This window comes from Balaenoptera acutorostrata, chromosome 20, assembly GCF_949987535.1.
Source record: "Balaenoptera acutorostrata chromosome 20, mBalAcu1.1, whole genome shotgun sequence".
NCBI lineage: Eukaryota > Metazoa > Chordata > Mammalia > Artiodactyla > Balaenopteridae > Balaenoptera > Balaenoptera acutorostrata.
Genome location: NC_080083.1, coordinates 13,198,190 through 13,220,225, shown reverse-complemented (window position 1 = coordinate 13,220,225; position 22,036 = coordinate 13,198,190). Strand labels below are relative to the sequence as shown.

General features: G+C 39.2%; 1 protein-coding gene across 5 annotated transcripts in view; it reads right to left on the bottom strand.

Moving 5' to 3' along the window:
• The window catches only part of METTL16 (methyltransferase 16, RNA N6-adenosine), a 68,313-nt gene extending 46,288 nt beyond the window's left edge, over positions 1–22,025 (bottom strand). For 3 of the 5 annotated variants that reach the window (XM_007177462.2, XM_007177463.2, XM_028165270.2), the window contains exons 1-3: positions 21,889–22,025; positions 17,430–17,557; positions 2,620–2,819 (exon numbers count right to left, since the gene is read on the bottom strand). In XM_007177462.2, coding sequence (XP_007177524.1) covers positions 2,620–2,819; positions 17,430–17,557 — 328 coding nt within the window. In that variant the 5' untranslated portion in view covers positions 21,889–22,025. The remainder of the gene's footprint in view (positions 1–2,619; positions 2,820–17,429; positions 17,558–21,888) is intronic. The other 2 variants (XM_057536156.1, XM_057536157.1) reach the window with 2 other exon arrangements.
• Positions 22,026–22,036: the final 11 nt, after the last annotated feature.

Genomic DNA, 22,036 nt, shown 5'->3' with positions numbered 1-22,036 from the left:
AAGAGTGCCCCTTGTGAAGAGCTAAAATCCATTAACCTCCTATATCCCCAAGTGTTATTTTAGAGGGTTTGGGGCATAATTAAAATAAATTAGTACTAAATAGGCTCTCAAGCTTTTTAAGCTTTTTATAACCCATCAGCCAATCTTCTGCCATGAACATAAAAGAAAAAAAACTTTTGTTAAACCCCATTATTTTTACATAGTGCTTAGTTCATATTGGATGTTCAGAATTTTGAATGTTGAAAGAATGATGTATTTATCCATCGACATTCAACAAATCATTTACTAAACACCTACTGTGTGCCAGAAACTTTGCTAGGCTTTTGGATATTATAGTAAGCAAAAAAGTAATAGGCTCTGTACTTTGTAATCTAGTGGCAGAGAAAGACATTAATCAATCAGACAAGTGAATGTGTAGTTTAAAACTAAAAAAAATGCCATGAAGGAAAAAACATGGTTTTCTAAAGCTCATATTCAAGGAACCTATCTTATGCTGGAAGGTCAGAGAAGGTTTTCTTGAGAAAATAAGGCATGAGTTGACAACTACAGTACAAATAAGAATTAATGAGGTGAAGGTGGGAAGTTCCAGGCAGAAGGAACAACATGTACAAAGGCCTGGAATCATGACATCTTATTAGAACAAGTGCCAAAAACAAAAAAGAGAAGAATATAAGATGAGACTTAGAGGGACTTCCCTGGTGGCGCAGTGGTTAAGAATCCGCCTGCCAATGCAGGGGACATGGGTTCGAGCCCTGGTCCAGGAAGATCTACATGCCGTGGAGCAACTAAGCCCGTGCGCCACAACTACTGAGCCTGAGCTCTAGAGCCCGTGTGCCACAACTACTGAGGCTGTGTGCCACAACTACTAAAGCCCGCGCACCTAGAGCCCATGTTCTGCAACAAGAGAAGCCACCACAATGAGAAGCCCGTGCACCGCAACAAAGAGTAGCCCCTGCTCGCCGCAACTAGAGAAAGCCCACGTGCAGCAATGAAGACCCAATGCAGCCAAAAATAAATAATTAAAATAAATAAATTTATTTTTAAAAAAAAGATGAGGCTTAGAGAGACCTAGAAAGAGACCTAGAGGGTAGGAATCAGACAATGAAAATTCTAATAGGCCTAATAAAGGTTTTGGGTGTTTATCACAGAAGCAATAGGAAGCTATTAAAGTGGTAAAGATGTGCTCAGATATGGGTTTATACATACTTTCTGGAGAATGGAATGGAGGGGCAACAGAGTCGACAAGAACAGAATAGTTGAGAAGCTATTCTGTAGACAGGGAGAAATGATGGTGACTTGGACTGGGATGGTGGCAGCTGAGAAGGAGAAAAATAAATGATTTAAGAAATATTTAAGAGAGAAAAACAGGAAACGGTGATAGACACTGTCAGTGAGAATGGAGAGAAGTAAATATCAAGGATGACAAGATTAGGAAGAAAGAATATGAGTTTGGTCTTGGACATCACAAAGTCTGAGGTGTTTTTGAGATATCCAAGTTTCTTATATATTTGGGACTAGAGTTCAAGAAAAGTAATCTGAGTTGGAGGAATAAACAATTTGTAGGTTATCTGCATGGAAGCAGAAAATAAAGTCATAGATATGGATGAAATTGCCTAGAGGTAGAGTGCTGAATAAGAAAAGGGTTAAAGACTGAGCTTTAGGGATTCTCAACATTTAATACAAGAAAATAAGCCTGAAAAGGGGAGAAGAGTGACTAGAAACGAAAAAGGAAAACCAGAGGAGTCTGGTGTCGTGGAAGAAAATGGAGGAGAGTGCATAAAGGAGAAAGGAGGGGGTCAATAAATGCTGCTGAAAAGCTCATGTACAATGAGCACTGAAAACACACACAAATGCTGAACATTTACTACTATCTAGAAACTGTGTTTCCTATTAACTATGTTTAGAAATAGGGTCCACAGTTTTTAACTCAATTCTTCACTCTTTCTATAAAGGATTAGTAAAGGCCAAAAGATTAACAAATTTCAAACCCTATCAAATGAAAATATTGGCTATGACAAAACATATAATACATTTATAATCGCAAAACATACCATGGCTTCATTTCCTTCTGTTTCTCTACTTACAGTCCCAAATGAATCACACAGGACAGTCCTCTCCATTTCAGAAGATTACAATTAAGAGAACATCTTCCTTTAACTCGATGTCTTTTTCCTTCCCTTTAATTTTGGATTAAATACTCTCTACAAATAATCACCTAAGAGATTCCTAAAAGTATTCAGTCCCACATGATCTTTTATTAAGTGACCATCACCACAAAATCCCAATATAGGGACTACTGTACTAACACCAAATAATTCAGAGTAAAAATAATGCCCAACAGACAGAGACATCAACGTGGTAATCTGAAAAGCTAAGAAAAAAAGGGCCTCACTTTCATTCTGCACTTCTCTTACCCCCTTGCTCCCTGTTTGGTGCTGACAATCCCTTCTCAAGAGAAAGTGACAGCAGAAAAGCCTAGGTATCCCAAATAAGAACAGCGATATCTGTAGCCAGCTTCTTTCACACAACAAATACCCAGAAGTTTTCAAAGAATTTGCAAAGACCTCGCAAAATTTATAAAACTTACATTTAGCCAAAAAATAATTGAAAACCATGTACCTATGTCAATTCCTCTTCGGAGAGTACTTTTGTCAGAGTCCTGATGACCAATCAGATCTTCTACCCAATGAATATAGTTGAGTCTCAAGGGAACTGTGGGAATTAGTCTCTCCAGTGGAATATCAATAGAAAGTCCAAAATCCTCCCTTAGGAGAGTACAAGTCAGAGCTCTGACTGCTTCAGGGTCTTTAAAATTAAGACTGAGGGGTGGAGAAAAAGAAGTAAAACTGATTAGTAAGACTCCTGTGTCCTACAAGCTTTAATGCAACCAGGCAGGACCAAACACCCACCTGTTTCCTAGGAGATCACACATATAAATAGTTACGTAGCACATTCAGTGCAGTGGCATACACATATGGGTGTTTAACAGTCACAGTATGTGAAAGACAGCATAAATTTCCACCAAAAATACTGCATCTTCATACATGAAGCACAGAGGACAAGAGTACCTCTGTTCCAATTCCTGCCTAATTGTCTCCTTACTTAGTTACGTGACTTTGGACAAGTTATTTAGCCTCTATGAGACCGTTTCCTCAGCTGTAAAATGGGGATAATAATACCCATATGTAGAGTTGCTGTGAGATAATCTGTGAAAAGTACTAGCATAATGCCTACGACACAGTAACCGTTTTACAAATGCTGGCTATTTTTACTATTATCAAATAACATGATTTGATGGTAGCATTCTTTGAAAATCATACTTAAAAGTGGAAAGGAAGCAGTATAAAATGTTTAATAATGAAAACAGGTTAACATACTTAAATATAACAAATACTACAAGCACCAAATTTTTAAATGTGACTATATTTAGCAGGTTCCCTGAGGAATAATTTACATACTATAAATTCACCTGTAAGTACACAACAGTTTTTCGTATATTCCCAGAGTTGTGCAACCATCACCACAATCCAATTTTAGAACACTTCCATCACCCCCAAAAAGAAAACTCGTGCCCATCTGCAAGTCACTCCTCATTTCCACCCTCAGCTCTAGGCAACCACTAATGTACTTTCTGTCTCCATAGATTTGCCTTTTGTGAACATTTCATACAAATGAATCATATAGTATGTGATCTCTGCATCTGGATTCTTTCACTTAGCATAATATTTGTGAGGTTCATCCATGGTGTAGCATGTGTCAGTACTTCATTTCTTTTTACAGACAAAAAATTATACTCCATTGTATGGATAACCACATCATGGTTTATGCACGGGATTAATAATCACATTTGTGGTTTGTTTATCCATTCACCACTTGATGGCTATTTGGATTGTTTCTACTTTTTGGCTATCATGAACAATGCTGCTGTAAATATTCACATATAAGTCTTCACGAGGATGTGTTATCATTTCTCTTGAGTAGATATGTACGAATATATCATATGATATACTTACGTTTAACTTTTTTTTTTTTTAAAGTGCTTCTATAGCACCTTGTTTTTTTTTTTAATTTAATTTAATTTATTTATTTATTTATTTATTTATGGCTGCGTTGGGTCTTCGTTTCTGTGCGAGGGCTTTCTCTAGTTGCGGCAAGTGGGGGCCACTCTTCATCGCGGTGCGCGGGCCTCTCACTATCGCGGCCTCTCTTGTTGCGGAGCACAGGCTCCAGACGCGCAGGCTCAGCAATTGTGGCTCACGGGCCCAGTTGCTCTGCGGCATGTGGGATCCTCCCAGACCAGGGCTCGAACCCGTGTCCTCTGCACTGGCAGGCAGATTCTCAAACACTGCGCCACCAGGGAAGCCCCACGTTTAACTTTTTAAGAACCTCGTGTCAATATAACTATTTTGAGAGGCAGGAAAAGCATTAAATGAGATGAAGAAGCAACTGCACAGCAACTGTCAAAAATACAAAATGCTGGAACAAAGTCAGGAGGATAATAACTTCAAAAGTGACTGACGTTACATTTAGGTGGGGATTTGTGATCTTTTAAAGACAAGTTTCTATGAAACAGTGGAAATGGAAGTTTATTGCATAAATACATGCTAGCAATAAAAAGTCTGATTAAAATACATTAAGCCTGTTTAAAGGGATATTAAGTCTATTCCTAGTCATCAGAGGTAGATATATATTAATTTTGTCATTTGTGGGGGCTGATAAAAGAGAGTTAATCCATAGGCAAGCAACAATGAACACAGTTCTGCTTCACTCAATAGCACAGCAATTGCCTCAATCAATTTTCACATTAAAAGAAAAAAGAGGCTAGCACTGCCTTTGTATTCCTTAATAAAAAGCAGTACAAATTCAGGTTCAACAAGATAAATTATGTAGCAATAAAAAGATATTAAATCTATAAAAACGTTATTTTTAATTCTAACAAGAATATTGTATTTTACTCCTTTGAAATCCGTCAAGTGCTCAGAAAAGATGGGCCAACTCCACTTCCTTCAATGACACAGCAATGATAGTCAATTTTTACACATGGAAAGAAGTTCACATCTGAGTACCACGCTAAAGCATTCAAACAAGTTCACATTCTTTATTCTATAGTGGTAGCCCAATCTATTACTAAGCTTCATTGCTAGACACACAAAAGGAATATAATCAATTCTGATGTCTATGTTCAAAGCCTTAAAACCTGAAATGTGAAATTTCAGAATTTTTCTATCAAAGAAACTTAATAACCTAGAAACCTTATAAAATAAACGATGAGCAGTATCATCTAAGAGCAGTACCTATTTACAGAATTGTTAACCTAAAATTCCTGAATGCTATTTTGCACTGATATTTTGAATAAAATTGTGAAATTCAGGAATTGCAAACTCAAATATTTACAACGTACTACTCAAAATGCCAGTCCCTGACAAGATACAGAACTTGTGCCAGAACGTAAATCAACACACTGAGAGTCATAACCAAAGACGTGTCTGCTGAACTAAACGTGCAGCACAAGGTCCTCGCCTCTGTGGACAGTAACAAACGGTTTGTGGCCGAGCGGGCAGAACAATGGCCACACTTCTGGTAGCACTATGCCAGATGACACAAATGACCATTTCAAAGGGGATGGTCACTACTCAGTTCTAGGTAATTAATGTCAAGTGGGTTTGCTGGCCCAGTTCTGCTAGATCTCTAAAATTTTCAAATGAAACCAGCAACCCATATTTTTATATGAAATTTCTATGATTCTTAAAGTATATGTGGACAATAAATAACTGCAAGCCTTATACAATTCACAGGCCGACAGGTGGCAACCTCTATTGTAAATAACAGAATTATAAAGAAAGTTGGGGTACTTGGCTACTCCACACTTTTAAAGAAGTATAAAAGTGTTTTACTCTCTTTGAGCACTACTTTGCTCAAAGAGAGTGAAACACTTTTATACTTCTTTAAAACTGAGTTAGATGGACTAGAATTTTTAACAGGTTGTGATTGCTGGCGTTCATTCCTTTACTCATTCAACAGGTATTACATGTCAGCTACATGCTAGGCATTGTGCAAAATGCTGGAGATACTGTAGTAAAAGCAAATACAGACATAATCTCTCCCTTCATGAAGCTGACAGTCTGGTAGAAGATAGGTATTAATTTAAGAATCATTCGAATATATGTAAAATTGTCACTGTGATGAATGCTATAAAAGATAGATACGAGGTGCTAGGAAACCTACATAATAAGTGGAACTGCCTTAGGAAGGTCAGAGAAGGCTTCCCTGAGGACTGAAAGTAAAATAAAAATTAACAAAGAACAGGGGGAAGGGAACACGGTATTCTAGGGTCCTAGGTAAAGAGAAGAGCAAGTACAAAGACCCTGAGGCAGGAGACTTCATGGGGCATACTGAGACACAGCCACTGTGTCTAAAATGCAGACAGCAAGGTAAGCATGCATGGTTTAAAATGAGGCTGGAGAGGAAGATAGAGGCCAGATTATATAGGACCTTATAATTAGGGTAACCATACAATTTTATCAATTAATTCGGGACACTTCTGAAAGTGAAAGTATCACACCAGGATAATTATAATCTATGTTAAGGATTTATGTTTGGTATGGAATAAGGATGGACCAAGTGGAAGCAGAGACACCAGTGAGAAAGCTACTGCTGTCATCTGAGTTAAGAGGCTGGACAAAGGTGGCAGTGGCAAAGACAGGGAAAAGTGAAAGGAATTTAGAGACATTTAGGAAGGAAAATTGACAAGATCTGTTGATGGACTGATATGTGAGGTGAGGGAGGATGTGTTTACAGACATCTCCTAGGGTTCTGGCTTGTTCAACAGGATAGACAGTGCCATTCACTGAAACTGGGAACTCAGGCAGAGAACCATTTTTGAGGAGAAATATCATAAATTTGAGCTGTATTTGAGACATCCAAGTAGAGATATTGAGTAAGTATGATCTCTAGGTATAGAGCCCAGAAAATCTGGAAAAACAGATTTGGAAATCTGGAAAAAATGTATAAGTGATTTGCAAACAAACAAATGAGGGCCTGGCACAGATGAGAGTGCCTAAGGAGAAAACACAAAGTGAGAAGAAAAGACAACTTAACACTAAGCCTCAAAGAATCCTTTAATGGTTGTACATACAATCGTTACAGAGGAAGCTACACCAGGAGACAGGGTGGAAGAAGGAAAACCAGGAGAGTGTGATGTGGTGCCAAGGAGGCCAAGGGAAGAGGGTGTCCATGAAGGGTAAGAGAGTCAGTTACGCCAGTGCTTCTCAGGAGTCAACTGGAAACTGAAACTGGATTTAGTGATGTGAGACCATGGAGACCTTTTCAGGAGCTGCTTTCGTAGTGGTAAAATTCAGAATCCACCCTGGAATGTGCTAAAGATTAAGTATGGTATGAAAAAATGGAGACAGTAAAAACAGATAATTCTTCAAGAAGCTGAGTTATGCAAGGGAGAGATGGGGCAGAAGTGGTAGGGTTGACGGAGAGGTTTCTTTACTAATTTTTTAATGGAAGATTTAAACACGTTTAAAAGTCAGTGGAGGGCTTCCCTGGTGGCGCAGTGGTTGAGAATCTGCCTGCCGATGTAGGGGACACGGGTTCGAGCCCTGGTCTGGGAAGATCCCACATGCCACAGAGCAACTAGGCCCGTGAGCCACAATTACTGAGCCTGCGCGTCTGGAGCCTGTGCTCCGCAACAAGAGAGGCCGCGATAGTGAGAGGCCCACGCATTGCGATGAAGAGTGGCCCCCGCTTGCCGCAACTAGAGAAAGCCCTCGCACAGAAACGAAGACCCAACACAGCCAAAAAAAAAAATTAATAATAAATAAATAATAAATTTTTTTTAAAAAGTCAATGGAAAGTCACAAAGGCCACATATTATAATTCAATTTACATGAAATATCCAAAACATGCAAAGCTGTAGAGACAGAAAGCAGATCAGTGGTTTCCAGGGGTTGATGAGACACAGTAGTGGGGAGTGACTGCTTAATGGGTATAGGGTTTCTTTTGGGGTGATGAAAATGTTCTGGAATTAGATAGTGGTGATACTTGCACAACCTTGTGAACATACTAAGAACAACTGAATTGTACACTTTAAAATGGTGATTTTATGATATATGAGCTATATCTCAATTTTTTAATAAGTCAAAAAGAAGAAACTAGTTGACAGACATTAAATATTTAAATAAAGGAATACTGGACTATGTAAGGTTGTTGAGATGGGGGAGGGTATGGGATCCAAAGTACAGATGGAGAATTTAATTGAATTCGAGTATCATAATAACTGTAATAATAATAATAATAGGTTGTCAAACAGAACCAAAAGCCAAACCTATGGTCTTTTGTGTTTTCCACCAACTCATACCTACCCACAACTGAGTTTAAGAATTTTTTTTTTTTTAACTTTATCACACCTATGGTCAAATAAGCAATGAGATAGTAGTATCATATGAAAACAAAGATCCTGGAACAGTTGTAAATGACCATTACTGTTAGCCCTATATTAGCCAAAGAACCCAAAATCCTACATGCAAAATAGTAAGAAACTACCTTGATCAATCAAGTTGGTCTCTTAAATGTGGATTGCTATGCTAGCTAAAGAGCAAATGACAGGGAAGAAAAACTTAGTCATCCAAATACTTCTTTGCTCTTTCCAATTACAGTTAAGAGTACTCCAGGGCTTCCCTGGTGGCGCAGTGGTTGAGAGTCTGCCTGCCAATGCAGGGGACACGGGTTCGAGCCCTGGTCTGGGAAGATCCCACAGGCCGCGGAGCAACTGGGCCCGTGAGCCACAACTACTGAGCTTGTGCGTCTGGAGCCTGTGCTCCGCAACAAGACAGGCCGCGATAGTGAGAGGCCCGCACACCGCGATGAAGAGTGGCCCCCGCTTGCCGCAACTGGAGAAAGCCCTTGCACAGAAACGAAGACCCAACACAGCCAAAAATAAATAAATAAAATAAAGAATTATAAAATACACATTAAAAAAAAAAAAAGAGTACTCCAGTTTTTCTAGCTAAGCCCAGTGACTTACCCTAAATTCAGTGAAACTTAAAAAAAAAAAAAATAATAAGTCCAAGAGTATGGGAAACAGTTAAATATATTTAAGTTTTGTATTACAGAAAATTTAGGAACAATCTAAAGGTAGTCATTAGGGAGTTGACTGAATAAGCTATACCACATCCATACAAGAGAATATTCTGCAGTCATGAAAAGGAGTAAGACTGGGCTGATTCAGACAGTCTTGTATGAAGAGGGTTCCTTGATAAATTAACAGCAACAACAACAAAAAACTCCCACAAGTTTGGGTAAAAGCATATACATGCATTATGATCACATTCTTGTAAAAATAAAAACAAGACAAAAAGACCCTATATGTGAACATGCATAGAAAACAATCTGGAAGGGTCAGAACCACCTCTGGATGTGGAAATTCTCATATTTTTGTATTATCTGAACACATGTTATATAATATCACCTTCATAAAAACAATAAGTGTTTTATAACTATATGGAAAATGCTTATGTCAAGTGTGGGTAAAAAAGTCCTTTGATTGTACCTATAGCAAAATTACAACCACAAAAATTACTATATATGCATAAGGACAGGGCTTAGAAAGGAACACAAGTAATTTGATCTCTGGAGTGGAAGAACCGTGACCTTTTTTCTTTTACGTATGCAACATTCCCATTATAAATGTAGGTAGGAAGGATATATTTCTATAATTTTCCCATTAAGGGCTCTATAAATGTTTGTATAATAATAAAAAAAAAAACCCTCCTTTTTCAAAAAAGGAAAACAGATCCTTGGTTCCAGAGTACTTGTTTTCCATGAAAGGGGGCCAATTCTGTTGGAGACCAAACCAGCATATTTCCCACAATGACAGCAATCCCCAAAAGACAGTAGTGCAGCTTGAGCACTGATTACATGGCTTCACAAAACATCTGGAGCAGAGAAACAGCAATATAATTAATATATTTTCTTAGTGCCTTCAAACAGAGTTGTTTATATAAACAATTCTCACTGTTTTAAAAAATGTGCTTACTTTGATGGAATAGAGCATACAACTTATTAATAAGGAACTACATCCTAATCACCAAAAAGTATAAGACATCAAGCAGAAGCTAGTCTAATTGAAGAAAATACACAAAAATCAATGAAGAGCTGATTCTTAGACTTTGTTATTAGCAAAGTGAGTGTTTGTTTTCTTACTTCTAAGAAAATACAGACACTAATCTGAGGGTTGGAAATCTTTTTGTAGGACAAAAGTGAAGTCATCTGACTTCACTAGTTAAATATCTAGGTCACTTTAGCACCCTGGGACATTCAAAATTCCTGAACACAGGCAAGATCTTTTTTCATTTTCATTTCTGAGAGCACAGAGAGGCACAGGGACTAAAATTAGCTCTCACGTGGAAATTAGCAATTTATACCATCAGTCTTTGTTGTTTGTTTAACACATCCAGCTTCGTAAAACAAAACAGCCTATTGTCAACAGGCTCAGGTCTGATTTCCCCATGATGACTCTTGCTCTGCTACTGATGAATACAGTATTACCATTATTAGATGGGGTTTGGAAAGATACATTCTGTAACCATGGTTAAAGAAACAATCATTCTAACACTGTAGAGGCTGAACCTTATGTAACAATAAAGGCTGAAGCCTCCCCACCTTACTCCAACATTGGTTTCTATTCATTAGATCTTCACTGAGGTGCTAAAAATGGTACAGTCACAAACTATGACACAGCCCTTCAATGCCAGGTCTTTGATTTAAAAACAAATCAGTTAAGTGTCATACCCTATTCAAACTCAACTGACAGGGCTCAAGTAAATTGCAGGATGTTCCTATGGGGAACATAGGTTCCTGGTTTCTGTGAAAAAGCACAAACTAAAATTTAATTGAAACGGTCAGATATGATTACAACAAAGCAGTGACGGACGCAGGGAAGAGAGAGAAAAGAGAGAGGGAGAGAGAGAGATGACACCAGCAATCCTCAGTACCTTATCAAGTGTACCAGGCTTAACAACAAAATCTATCCTTTACTAAGTGTCTACAATGTGTCAGTCACTTTGCACACATCATTGCTAACCTTTATGACAACCATCCAAAGTATGTCCTTTTATCCCTCCTTTTTAGATGAGGAAATTCAGTCTCAGTAAAGCTAAGAAAATTATCTAAAACCTCACAGCTGGTAAGTGGCACTCTCAAGACTGGTCCTTTGGATGACTCACTCAGAAGTGCCCCTCTTTCCATATCACACCCTGCGTCCCCTAAGAGAGCACTTAAGGGCTGAGCAAATAAATGACACTTCAATCCATCTCAGGTCTAATGTTCTTCCTGGTATTCCTTTTCCATCATTACCTGGGTTTACATTTTGGCCATTCTTTTTCATATATCTTCTTGAGTTAAATAAAAAGCCACTATAAAAATAAAGAACATTCTACTGATGCATATAATCATCAACAACTCTGACTTAAGTAAGCAGCAAGGAGGATGATGTCCAGGAGCAGGCAGGCTGTTTACATTAAAAAAAAAGTACATATCTTCTCTTCTTCCTCTATCATAGATCCCTTCTAAATATGCTGTACTACCAACCATAGGTAAGCTCATACTGCTCCATTATTAAAGAAGAGGAGCTCTCCTCAAGCTTGCCTCATCCTCTTGCCATCCCTTCACAGACAAATTTGCTTTTCCTTGCAAGAAACTTTAAAATTACTTTTGCCTATCACAAAACCACCACTTTGAACATCAAGTTCATAACTTTTAGTCCTTTTCTATGTACAGCATATCAGCACAGATACTTTGGCTTCAGTCTGAAACAAAATGATGATGTTTTATAATCTGCAACACCCATTCCATAGGCTACGTGGTATTCCACCCTATGGAACTGCACTGTAAGAACCCACAATTTTGGAAATTTAAATTATTTCCAATTTTCCTTGTTATAAACAGCCTTGGGATAAACATCCTCAAACATACATTATTTCATTTAAGTATGCTTTTAGAACTTTCAAAGCTGCAACCCTACCAGCATTTTATCACTATGCCTATTTGACTACATTTTTGCCACTGATGGATACTGTATATTTTTTCTTTGCTAATTTGGTCCATTTGTCTTTCTTCTTTTGTAAATTGCCTGTTTTTATCTTTAACCTATATATTAAGGTTTTCTTCCTTTTTCTTGTCTTCTAAGAGTTCTTTATATTAAGGGAGCTAAATATTTATACTGTGTTGTCACCTTTTACTATTTCCTGATATGTAAAAGTTTTTACTTCTTATGTAGTTGAATCCATAAAATTTCCTTTATGAATTCTACCCTTGGAGTTTACTCAGAAAGACCATCCCTACACCGAAAGTTAAACAGTCCACCTATATATTTTTTTCTAGTACTTCAATAGAATAAATATACTGAAATCATCAAACCATCAGGAATTTATTTTGCATAATATATAGGAAAGGGAATCTAATGCACTTTCCCCACAGCTGTTCCAACGCATCTATTAAAAATCCATTGCTGTCTGCCTCCACCCTTAACAACCTGAAATGTCCTTATTCTATGTTACAGTCTCTACACGGTGGGGTGGTATCTTACTTAGGAGTCAGCTTCCAAAGTAAGCATATAAAGTGAAAATCCAAGAGAACATTGCAAAAGCTCTTTAATCATTCATAGCACTGTAAGATATTCACATTATGAGAAACACACAGGAGTCAAGACTGATCAAGAAAGGAAGATTCACCCTGTCCACTCTACACTCCCTCTGGGAGGTATACTACTGAGTAGAATGCAGGCTGGAATCACCCTATTTAATGTGCACATGCTGTTGAGACTTGAATGCCACTTTGTGCCAGACAACTGATGGCCCATTCTTGTGGCACTACTGGGCTAATGTTTTTTTTTTTTTTTATAATTTTTTTTTCCCCCTACTTTATTTATTTATTTATTTATTTTTGGCTGTGTTGGGTCTTCGGTTCGTGCGAGGGCTTTCTCCAGTTGCGGCAAGCGGGGGCCACTCTTCATTGCGGTGCGGGGACCGCTCTTCATCGCGGTGCGCGGGCCTTTCACTATCGCGGCCCCTCCCGTTGCGGGGCACAGGCTCCAGACGCGCAGGCTCAGCAGCTGTGGCTCACGGGCCCAGCCGCTCCGCGGCATGTGGGATCTTCCCAGACCAGGGCTCGAACCCGTGTCCCCTGCATTAGCAGGCAGATTCTCAACCACTGCGCCACCAGGGAAGCCCTGGGCTAATGTTTTAATTACTCAAACTTCACAATATATTTAAATACCCATCTGGGAAAGTTTACACCCCTTCACCTTGCCATCACCCACTTATAACATTTGTTTTGAGTATCTTTTCTTTGAACAGAAGAAACATTATGTCACTTTCTCTCCCAAAAACCTTAGAAGGATTTTGATTTGGGGAAGAATCAACATATTAACTATACTGAGCCTCCCCATCCAGAAACACACGGTGTCCCTAGATTCATTGTCTCCCCTAGACCCCTGAGGGTAATTCTGTTGCTTTATCCACATAGATCTTAACATATTTCTTTGCCAAGTTTCTGCCTATTCCTCTTTGTTATTGTGGATGGGATCTTTTATTGCAACTATATTTTCCAACTAGTATCTGGAAACCTATCAATTTTCTATTTATTTATATACATTTAAAAATATTTATATGTATGTTTTATTCAGCAATCATTTGAATATTTTTAGGTGATTCTCAAATGTTTTTTCAGGTAGACAATAATCAAGCTATCTGTAAAATTGTAATTCTTTTTCCTTCTAATCTTATTAACTCTAAATAAATAAGGGAAGCAATAGACTGAGCCAGAGAGAGTTTCAACTCAGTCACTTCTTAGTGTTATAAGCCTGTGCAAGCTATTTAAAAGAATGTGTGGGACTTCCCTGGAGGTCCAGTGGTTAAGACTCTGCGCTTCAAATGCAGGGGGCGCAGATTTGATCCCTGGTTGCGAAACTAAGATCCCACATGCTGCGTAGCAGCCAGAAAATAAAGAAAATAATAAAATAAAGGAATGCAGTATCAATTTAAAAAAAAAGAATGTGCATTCATATTTATAGATTAAAAGTTCAAAATATATCACTAAATCAAACTCACTGATTATATTATTTAGGCTCTTTATCAGCAGTACTTAACCTTTTTTGGGTCAACTACTCTTTTAAAACTGAAGTTCAAATTATAGGTTAAAGCTTTAAACCCTATCTCCCCAAGAAAAAGAACATACACAAAGAGTATATTTACCTAATTGTCTTTGAAGCATTCACTGATCCTCTGAAAGTCCCTAAGGCCATTGTTCTGTTTATTTTTCTCTACTTGGTTGGAGAGACAAAGAAAAAATGTCTCTGAATTATATCACTTTTTAAAAGATATTTCGTATGTTACATTTTTCAACATGCTAAAAGTCTTTTTTTAAGTCTTCATTTAACGTTATTTCTTTTATCAATACAAACTAGTCTTCTTTTTCTAATTTGAGGCTTTTTTTGCCTTCTATCTTACTTTTTTTTAATTTGGAGGGAACTCTCATTTGTTTAGTATATTTTTGCCCATCCCTTTATTTTTTATTTATCTGCAATTTTGTTTTAGGTATGCCATCTGTAAATGGCATACAGTTAGATTTTATAGAAGAATTATTCTCATGCATTCGACAAATATTTATTGAATGTCTATTACTTGTCAGACACCCTTAAGCCATTCAGATATGTTGTGATAACAGACCTGTTTGGTCTGCTCTGAGCGATTTTTCTTAAAAAATATAAATCTTAGGCCATCTTAAAAATCCTAACCATCCTAAAAATCTTCCTCTGGTTCCTCAAAGTCTGAGCAATCAAGTCCATTCTACTTTGCATGAGCTAAGAGCTATGAAAGGCTCTTTGTGACCTGTTCTTTGTTTTCCTTTCAGTCTCATCTCCTAGTATTCCCTAAGCTGTTATTCTATATCCACTTCATCCCCATCTACATGCAGTTCTGCAAACTTACCAGGCCTTTCAAAAAATTCTGTTCTCTATACTTGGAACTCTTTTCCCCCTTCTATTCATCCTTCAGTATTCAGTTCAAAGACTCAAGGCCTTCACTAATACCACTCCCACACCACCGCTGTGTCCTTCTCTTCTGACTTCCATTTTCAATTGCACATAGACTTCTCAGATTCAGTATGCCCCAAACTGAAAATATATCATCTCCCCCCCAACCAGCTCATTCCCCCTTGTTCCTTGCTGCAGTAAATGGCACTACCACCTAATCTCTTGCTAAGTTGGAATACCAAGCACCATACTTGGTTCATACTTAATTTCTACTGTGTCCTGCTAATTATATTCATGAATTTCTCTCAAATTCATCCAGTGATCTCTATCCCTCCTCCCTCTACCTAGTTAGGCCACCAATATGTCTAATGTAGATTACTAAAACCATTTCCTACTTACTTGCCTATACTTTCAGTCTTAATTCTCCCTGCAATCCATCTTCTACAATGCTCCTAGAATACACCTGTCACCTGTCTAAACACAATTCTGAATGTTATTTCCCTGCTTTAAAACTTTAGTGCATAAGGCTGGGGATGAGTAATTCTGAAGACACAAGAACTCTCTGCACATGTCCCTAAGATAAATTCCAAACTCCTCACTGGCCCTTATCAAGTACTGCAAGCATCATCCTCCCAGCCTCACCTTCTGTCATTTGTCCACCACACCCGAGGCACGCTCAACTTTTCCAGTCCCCCACTACTCCGTGCTCTTTGCACACGCTACTCCCTCTGCCTGTAACACTCTTCTTTCTACCTGGCTAACTCAGACTCATTCTTCAGAACACAACTAAGACACCGTATCTGTTTCAAATCATTCTCTAAATCCCAAAGCTGGGGTCAGGTCTTCCTTCTGTGCGATTCCACTGTATACTCCACAGGTTCTGCCACACTGAAAGGCTAACTGCTTGTTTATTTGTCCACTTCCTCCACTAGTGTGTTTACTCCAAATATGGCAGTGACTAAGTCTTTCTTGTTTATTATGGCTCTCCCGGAACTTAGAGCAAAATGGTTAATCAACAGATATTTGTTAAATAATTAAGTACAAAAATAAGTGTAGAGAGGAAACAAAGAATAACAAAACTGTATCTGCTCTAAAGCTACCAGGATAAATAACATCCACATACATAACTATGAAACAAAGGTTTAAGAAAAATGGTAGAGATGATCTAAACAAAGTGAAACACCAATTCAGTATCTCTGGGGTGATCTCCAAAGTAACGTGCCAAAGATGAATCTTTAGAGTATGCAAAGAAAATATTAGAACTCTTATTTAAATATATTTTTAATTTCCAGTTTGAAGTATGTTTTCTAATGTGTTTAGTATAGTAACATGGTAAGTAATACAAGCATTCATATATGGAGCTGTGCTCAACGTTTTACTGAGTGGAATAGACAATACAGCTTGGAAGTCACAGTTCTAGGGCATTTGACTTAACCTTTGTGTATTGGTGGGGGTCACAAATCTCTCTGAGAATCTGGTGAAAACCAAGGATTATCTCCCAGAAAAATGAATGTAAATAAATATGCATTATATATATATATTTTAAGTTTTAGGATTTCTAGGGTACCTTGGCCCCCAGGTTAAGTCCTGGCCTAGGGCCTCCAGTTCTACAAGAAGTCTGCCAGGAGGAAGGATGAGGTCAACAAAATGCCTCAAGCCCTCTGACCCTATTATTCCCGACCTTCCCACTGCTCCACAAATCCTGCTCTTCCTCCTCCCCACAGGTGAATCACCACATTTTCCCCAGGCAGGCTTGAAATTTCCCATCCCCTCTGTAACTCACATAGAGTTTAGGATGGCAGTCAAAGATCCCCTTCTCAAGGGTATAACACAAACATCCGTTATTACCATACCACTATCATAATCCTTGCCATTTCCTGAAGCGTCATACTATTATTTTCTTAATTTTTAATAATTAACTTGTAAACTCAAATTTAGTGACATTCTAAGTAATAATGAAGTGAAATCAGTTTTTATATCCTGGTTATTATTTTCCTACCTCACATCAAAATAAACACACACTTAAAATAAGGACTTTAGACCCTCACCAGTCACCAAGTTTTAGAGTACAATCCTAAGGTTTCTGCAGGCACTCTGGGATCTCTGTTAGGTAAGCAATAATTTGGACATCAAGAAATTTTTTTTTGTTTTTTGTTTTTTTTAGCCAGAAGGAGACTTAAAAGCATTTGGTCCAATCTTCTGATTTTATAGGTTAAAACGCTAAAACCAAGAGAAGTTAAGTGATTTGTCCAAGGTCAGAGGAGAAGTTTAAGGAAATGTCTAGAATTAGTATTCAGGTCTACTATCAGTCCAGTACGCTTTCCACTATGCTGTGTCCATTCAAATTACACTAGAATAATACTGTATCAAGAATTCTTCATCTGTTACCTACCTCACTCTTCCATTCAGATTTATCTGAACATGCTGCTGAAAATCTGGATATTTGGAAGCCAGATATGCAAAGTCAGGAGGTTTGTCCTTGTATCTATTTCTTGCATGCATTGATTTACTCAGAGCCATCTTTAAAAAGAAAAAAAGGGTGGGGGGGGGGGGAATCGCACATTTAGTTAAAAAAAGTCAACAGGAAAAGCTGTGGTTGCCAAGTCAACAGTTACAGCCAATACATCTTTGCCAACCAAGTGAGAAAAAAGAAGTTATATTTTGAAAATGTGCAACAACAAATAAGCACATGAAAAGATGCTCAACATCATTAGTCATTACGGAAATGCAAGTCAAAACCACAATAAGATATCACTTCATACCCATTAGGATGGCAATTATTTAAAAAAAAAAAAAAAGAAAGAAAGAAAATAACAAGTATTGGCGAGTATGTAAAGAAACTGGAGCCCTCAGGCATTGCAGGTGGGAACGAAGATGGTATGACTGCTGTGGAAAAGTTTGGTGGTTCTTTAAAAAGTTAAACATTACCATATGACCCAGCAATTCCACTCCTAGGTATAGATCCAAAAGAACTGAAAGCAGAGATTCGAACAGATACTTACAATGTTCACAGCAGCATTATTCACAATAGTCAAAAGGTGGAAGCAACCCCAAGTGTCCACAAGCAGATAAATAAACAAAATGTGGGATATACATACAATGGAATATTATTCAGCCCTAAAAAGGGATGAAATTCTGACATATGCTACAACATGTATGAACCTTAAAAACATTATGCTAAGGGAAATAAGCCACACACTAAAGCACAAATACTATATTATTCCACTTATATGAAGTGCCAACAATAGGCAAATTCATACAGACAGAGAGTAAACTAGAAGTTAGGGGTTGGGAGGAGGGTGGAATGGTGAATTACTGTTTAATGGTACATGGCTTCTGTTTAGGATGATGAAAAACTTCTAGAAATGGACAGTAGTGATGGTTGCACAACACTGTGAATATACCTAAAGCCACTGAATGGTATACTTAAAAATGGTTAAAACTGTAAATTTTATGTTATGTGTATTTTACCACAATTTTTAAAAATATATGCAACATATGATGAATCTTTTTCTTTTAAACCAAGGGAAGAAAATTGGAAACTACTCCTTTAAATGCATCAAAGTGGCAGAAGGCAACATAATCTACAGCCAAGAATATTATAGTCAGAGGTTAGTTTTTACAGTGGTCCTGCATTGGCAGGTGGATTCTTAACCACTGCGCCACCAGGGAAGCCCATACAGCCTCTTATTTGGCCTCCATGAGCCCACACTTCATTACTTCGGCATACATATAAGACCCAGCATGGTGTGGCCTTACTTATTTTTTCACCATCAGCTTAAGTCTCACCCATTGCTCTTCTTTCTTTCCCTCCACTCTGGCAATAGGGTCTTTACCCAGGTTACTCCTTTTGTCTATAATGTTCTTTCCTCCCCCTCTTCACCTGATGAATTCCTACTCATCCTTACTACCACAGTTCAAGCATTTCTTCTTCAGGAAGGTCTTTCCTTCCCTAATCTCCCCAGTTCAGTCATATCCGCTGTTGTAAAGTCTCTTAGCAGTAAGTACCGTTCCTTTGCAGGCTTTGATAGAGATGTAGCTTTACATGGTAATAAATCTGTTAATACTCAGAAGGTTTTTGACAGCTTTCCACACTGGAAGTTTAATAACCATGTTCAAAAAAGAATTGTCGGGCTTCCCTGGTGGCGCAGTGGTTGAGAATCTGCCTGCTAATGCAGGAGACACGGGTTCGAGCCCTGGTCTGGGAAGATCCCACATGCCACGGAGCGGCTGGGCCCGTGAGCCACAGCTGCTGAGCCTGCGCGTCTGGAGCCTGTGCCCCGCAGCGGGAGGGGCCGCGATGGTGAAAGGCCCGCGCACCGCGATGAAGAGCGGTCCCCGCACCGCGATGAAGAGTGGCCCCCACTTGCCGCAACTAGAGAAAGCCCTCGCACGAACCGAAGACCCAGCACAGCCAAAAATAAATAAATAAATAAATAAAAGAAATATATTGCTAAAAAAAAAAAAAAAAGAATTGTCGAGATGTTCCAAATCATGCATCTAACTGCCCACGAGACTACTCACTTGAAAGGCTCCAAAGTACTTCATGCACAACATGTCCAAAATTAAATCATTTCTACCCACCCTAAACTGGTCCTCTTCTAATCTTCCCTATTTTGCTGAATGATACCACTATCTTCCTTGTGGCACAAAAGCGAGAAATCTTTAGCACGTTTTCCACCCTGCCTCCCTCATTCCAAACACACCATGTCCTGATTATTCTCCATCTCCTAATTATTTTTTGACCCTATGCATTTTCTGCCCTTCACAACTCCATATCTTTAGGCCACAGACCATAATCATCTTTTTCTTGGATGACTACAATAGCCTCTAACTGATGTCTCTCTAACCACTCTTTTTTTTGGCTGCGTTGGGTCTTTGTTGCTGCACGCGGGGTTTCTCTAGTTGCGGTGAGCGGAGGCCACTCTTCGCTGCGGTGCACAGGCTTCTCATTGCGGTGGCTTCTCTTGTTGCAGAGCTCGGGCTCTAGGCACACGGGCTTCAGTAGTTGTGGCTCACAGGCTCTAGAGCACAGGGTCGATAGCTGTGGCGCATGGGCTTAGTTGCTCCACGGCATGTGGGATCTTCCCGGACCAGGGCTCGAACCCGTGTCCCCTGCATTGGCAGGCGGATTCTTAACCACTGCGCCACTAGGGAAGCCCTCTCTAACCACTCCTGCCCCAGCAATCCACTTCACCCCAGCAACAACATCCCCCTCCTCCCGCCCCAATACAAAACTGAACATTCCTTGGTAAATCCCTTCAGTGCCTTCCTAAAGCTTTTAGGCTGATAAAGTCCAAAATAATTAACAAGGCACACATAATCTACCCCTCCAAACTCATTTGTTGCCACTTTCTCCTCCCTGTTCAGAGTGTCATGCGTGTACCCTGATGTCAGTGCACACACGTAACACTCTGAACACACATGGACAAATTAAATTACAAATATGATAGATTCATTTCCTTCATTAGTCAACCCTTCTGGTCAGAACAGATGCACAATGAGTCAATAAAGCCACTTCTCTGCTAACCAAGCTCCCAATACAGGAGATGGGTTCTTAGCTAAATCTATCCCATTCCTCAGAGTTTAACTGAGTGTCAGCTCTTACCTGGCATCAGCATTGTCACTCCTCACTTCTCTCTAACCTAACCTACTTTTCTCTTCCTGGCTCATTCTGCTCTAACCACATTGGCCTCCTTGCTGTTTCTCTAGCAAGTCTGGCACACTCCTATCTCACGGCTTTTGTACTTGCTGTTTGGTCTGCATAAGCTGTTATTCCCTCAGAAATACATACATACAAGGTACCCTCACACCTTATTCAGGTCTTTGATCAAATGTCACTTCCTCATTGATGCCTTTCCTGAGTACCTCCATTTAAATAAGCAGTGAGTGAACACACTCCTTGTCTCTCTTAGTAGCTTCAGTCTTCTACATAAAACTTACCCATCTGACATTCCATATATTTTACTTATTTTTTTAAAATCTGCCCTGCCAGTAAGCTTCATGAGGGAAAATATTTTGTCTATCTTATTATTCACTGCGATATCCCAGAGCCTAAAGTAGGGCCTGGAGAGCAGGCACGCAATAAGTGTTTTTTGATTGAAAGCACGATGGAACTCTTTACACTGTCCAGGACATTGAAACACAGCACCCTCATTCTTGATAAGCAGTCCTCCTCTTAAGTCTCTAAAAGGCTCAGGCCTAGGGCTGGACCTTTTTCTTCCGGTTACCCGAGTCAGTCCAGAAAGCCAAAGTAGTAGATCTTCACTTAAGCTTCCGCTTCGACTTTCTTTGATCTTTCCCATATCCACGCTTCTGTTTCCTTGGTTTCTCCTGACCCTTAATAATCCTCTTCAACTACCATGTTTCTTAATACGTAAGTCTGTCAAATAATCTAAATTCCGCTTTCAGAACTTTGAATTCCTTCTGCACAGATCCCTACCACTTCAATCCTAATCTCCGTTTTCTCTCGTCTCCTTCCCTCATAAATCCGGCTTTTTCCACTAGTTCGACCACTGCTAGTTCTCCATCTCTTCCACGCCTTCCACGTCCTCATATTACCCACTCAGACTATCTTCCCGCCTCAGTTTTGTATCTCTCTAAACCTCCTCCGCCCCGCCGGTCTTTCCTACTTCAGTACTAGTCGCCACTCTATTTGCCAATTCCTCCTACCCACCCCAACACACATATACCCCCGCACGCGCACGCACATGTACACACACACCATCTGGTCTCTCTCCCTAGACCCCGAAGCCAGCACCTCACAGGCCCAGAACAGGAGAATGTGGAACCTAGGTGATACACAGGTTAAGTGAACTCGCAACCCGCGTGAAAGATATTAAGTGACTCACCTCTGAGGTCTAAGTTCCTTCCAGACGACTAGTCTAGTGTGGGCCTCTACAACCCCAGAGTCTTAAGCCACCAGCAGCTTGAAGATCCTAGAAACGCAAATATTACGCTCCCAGTGCGCCGCCATCTTGGGCCTCCATTCAGCCTCGT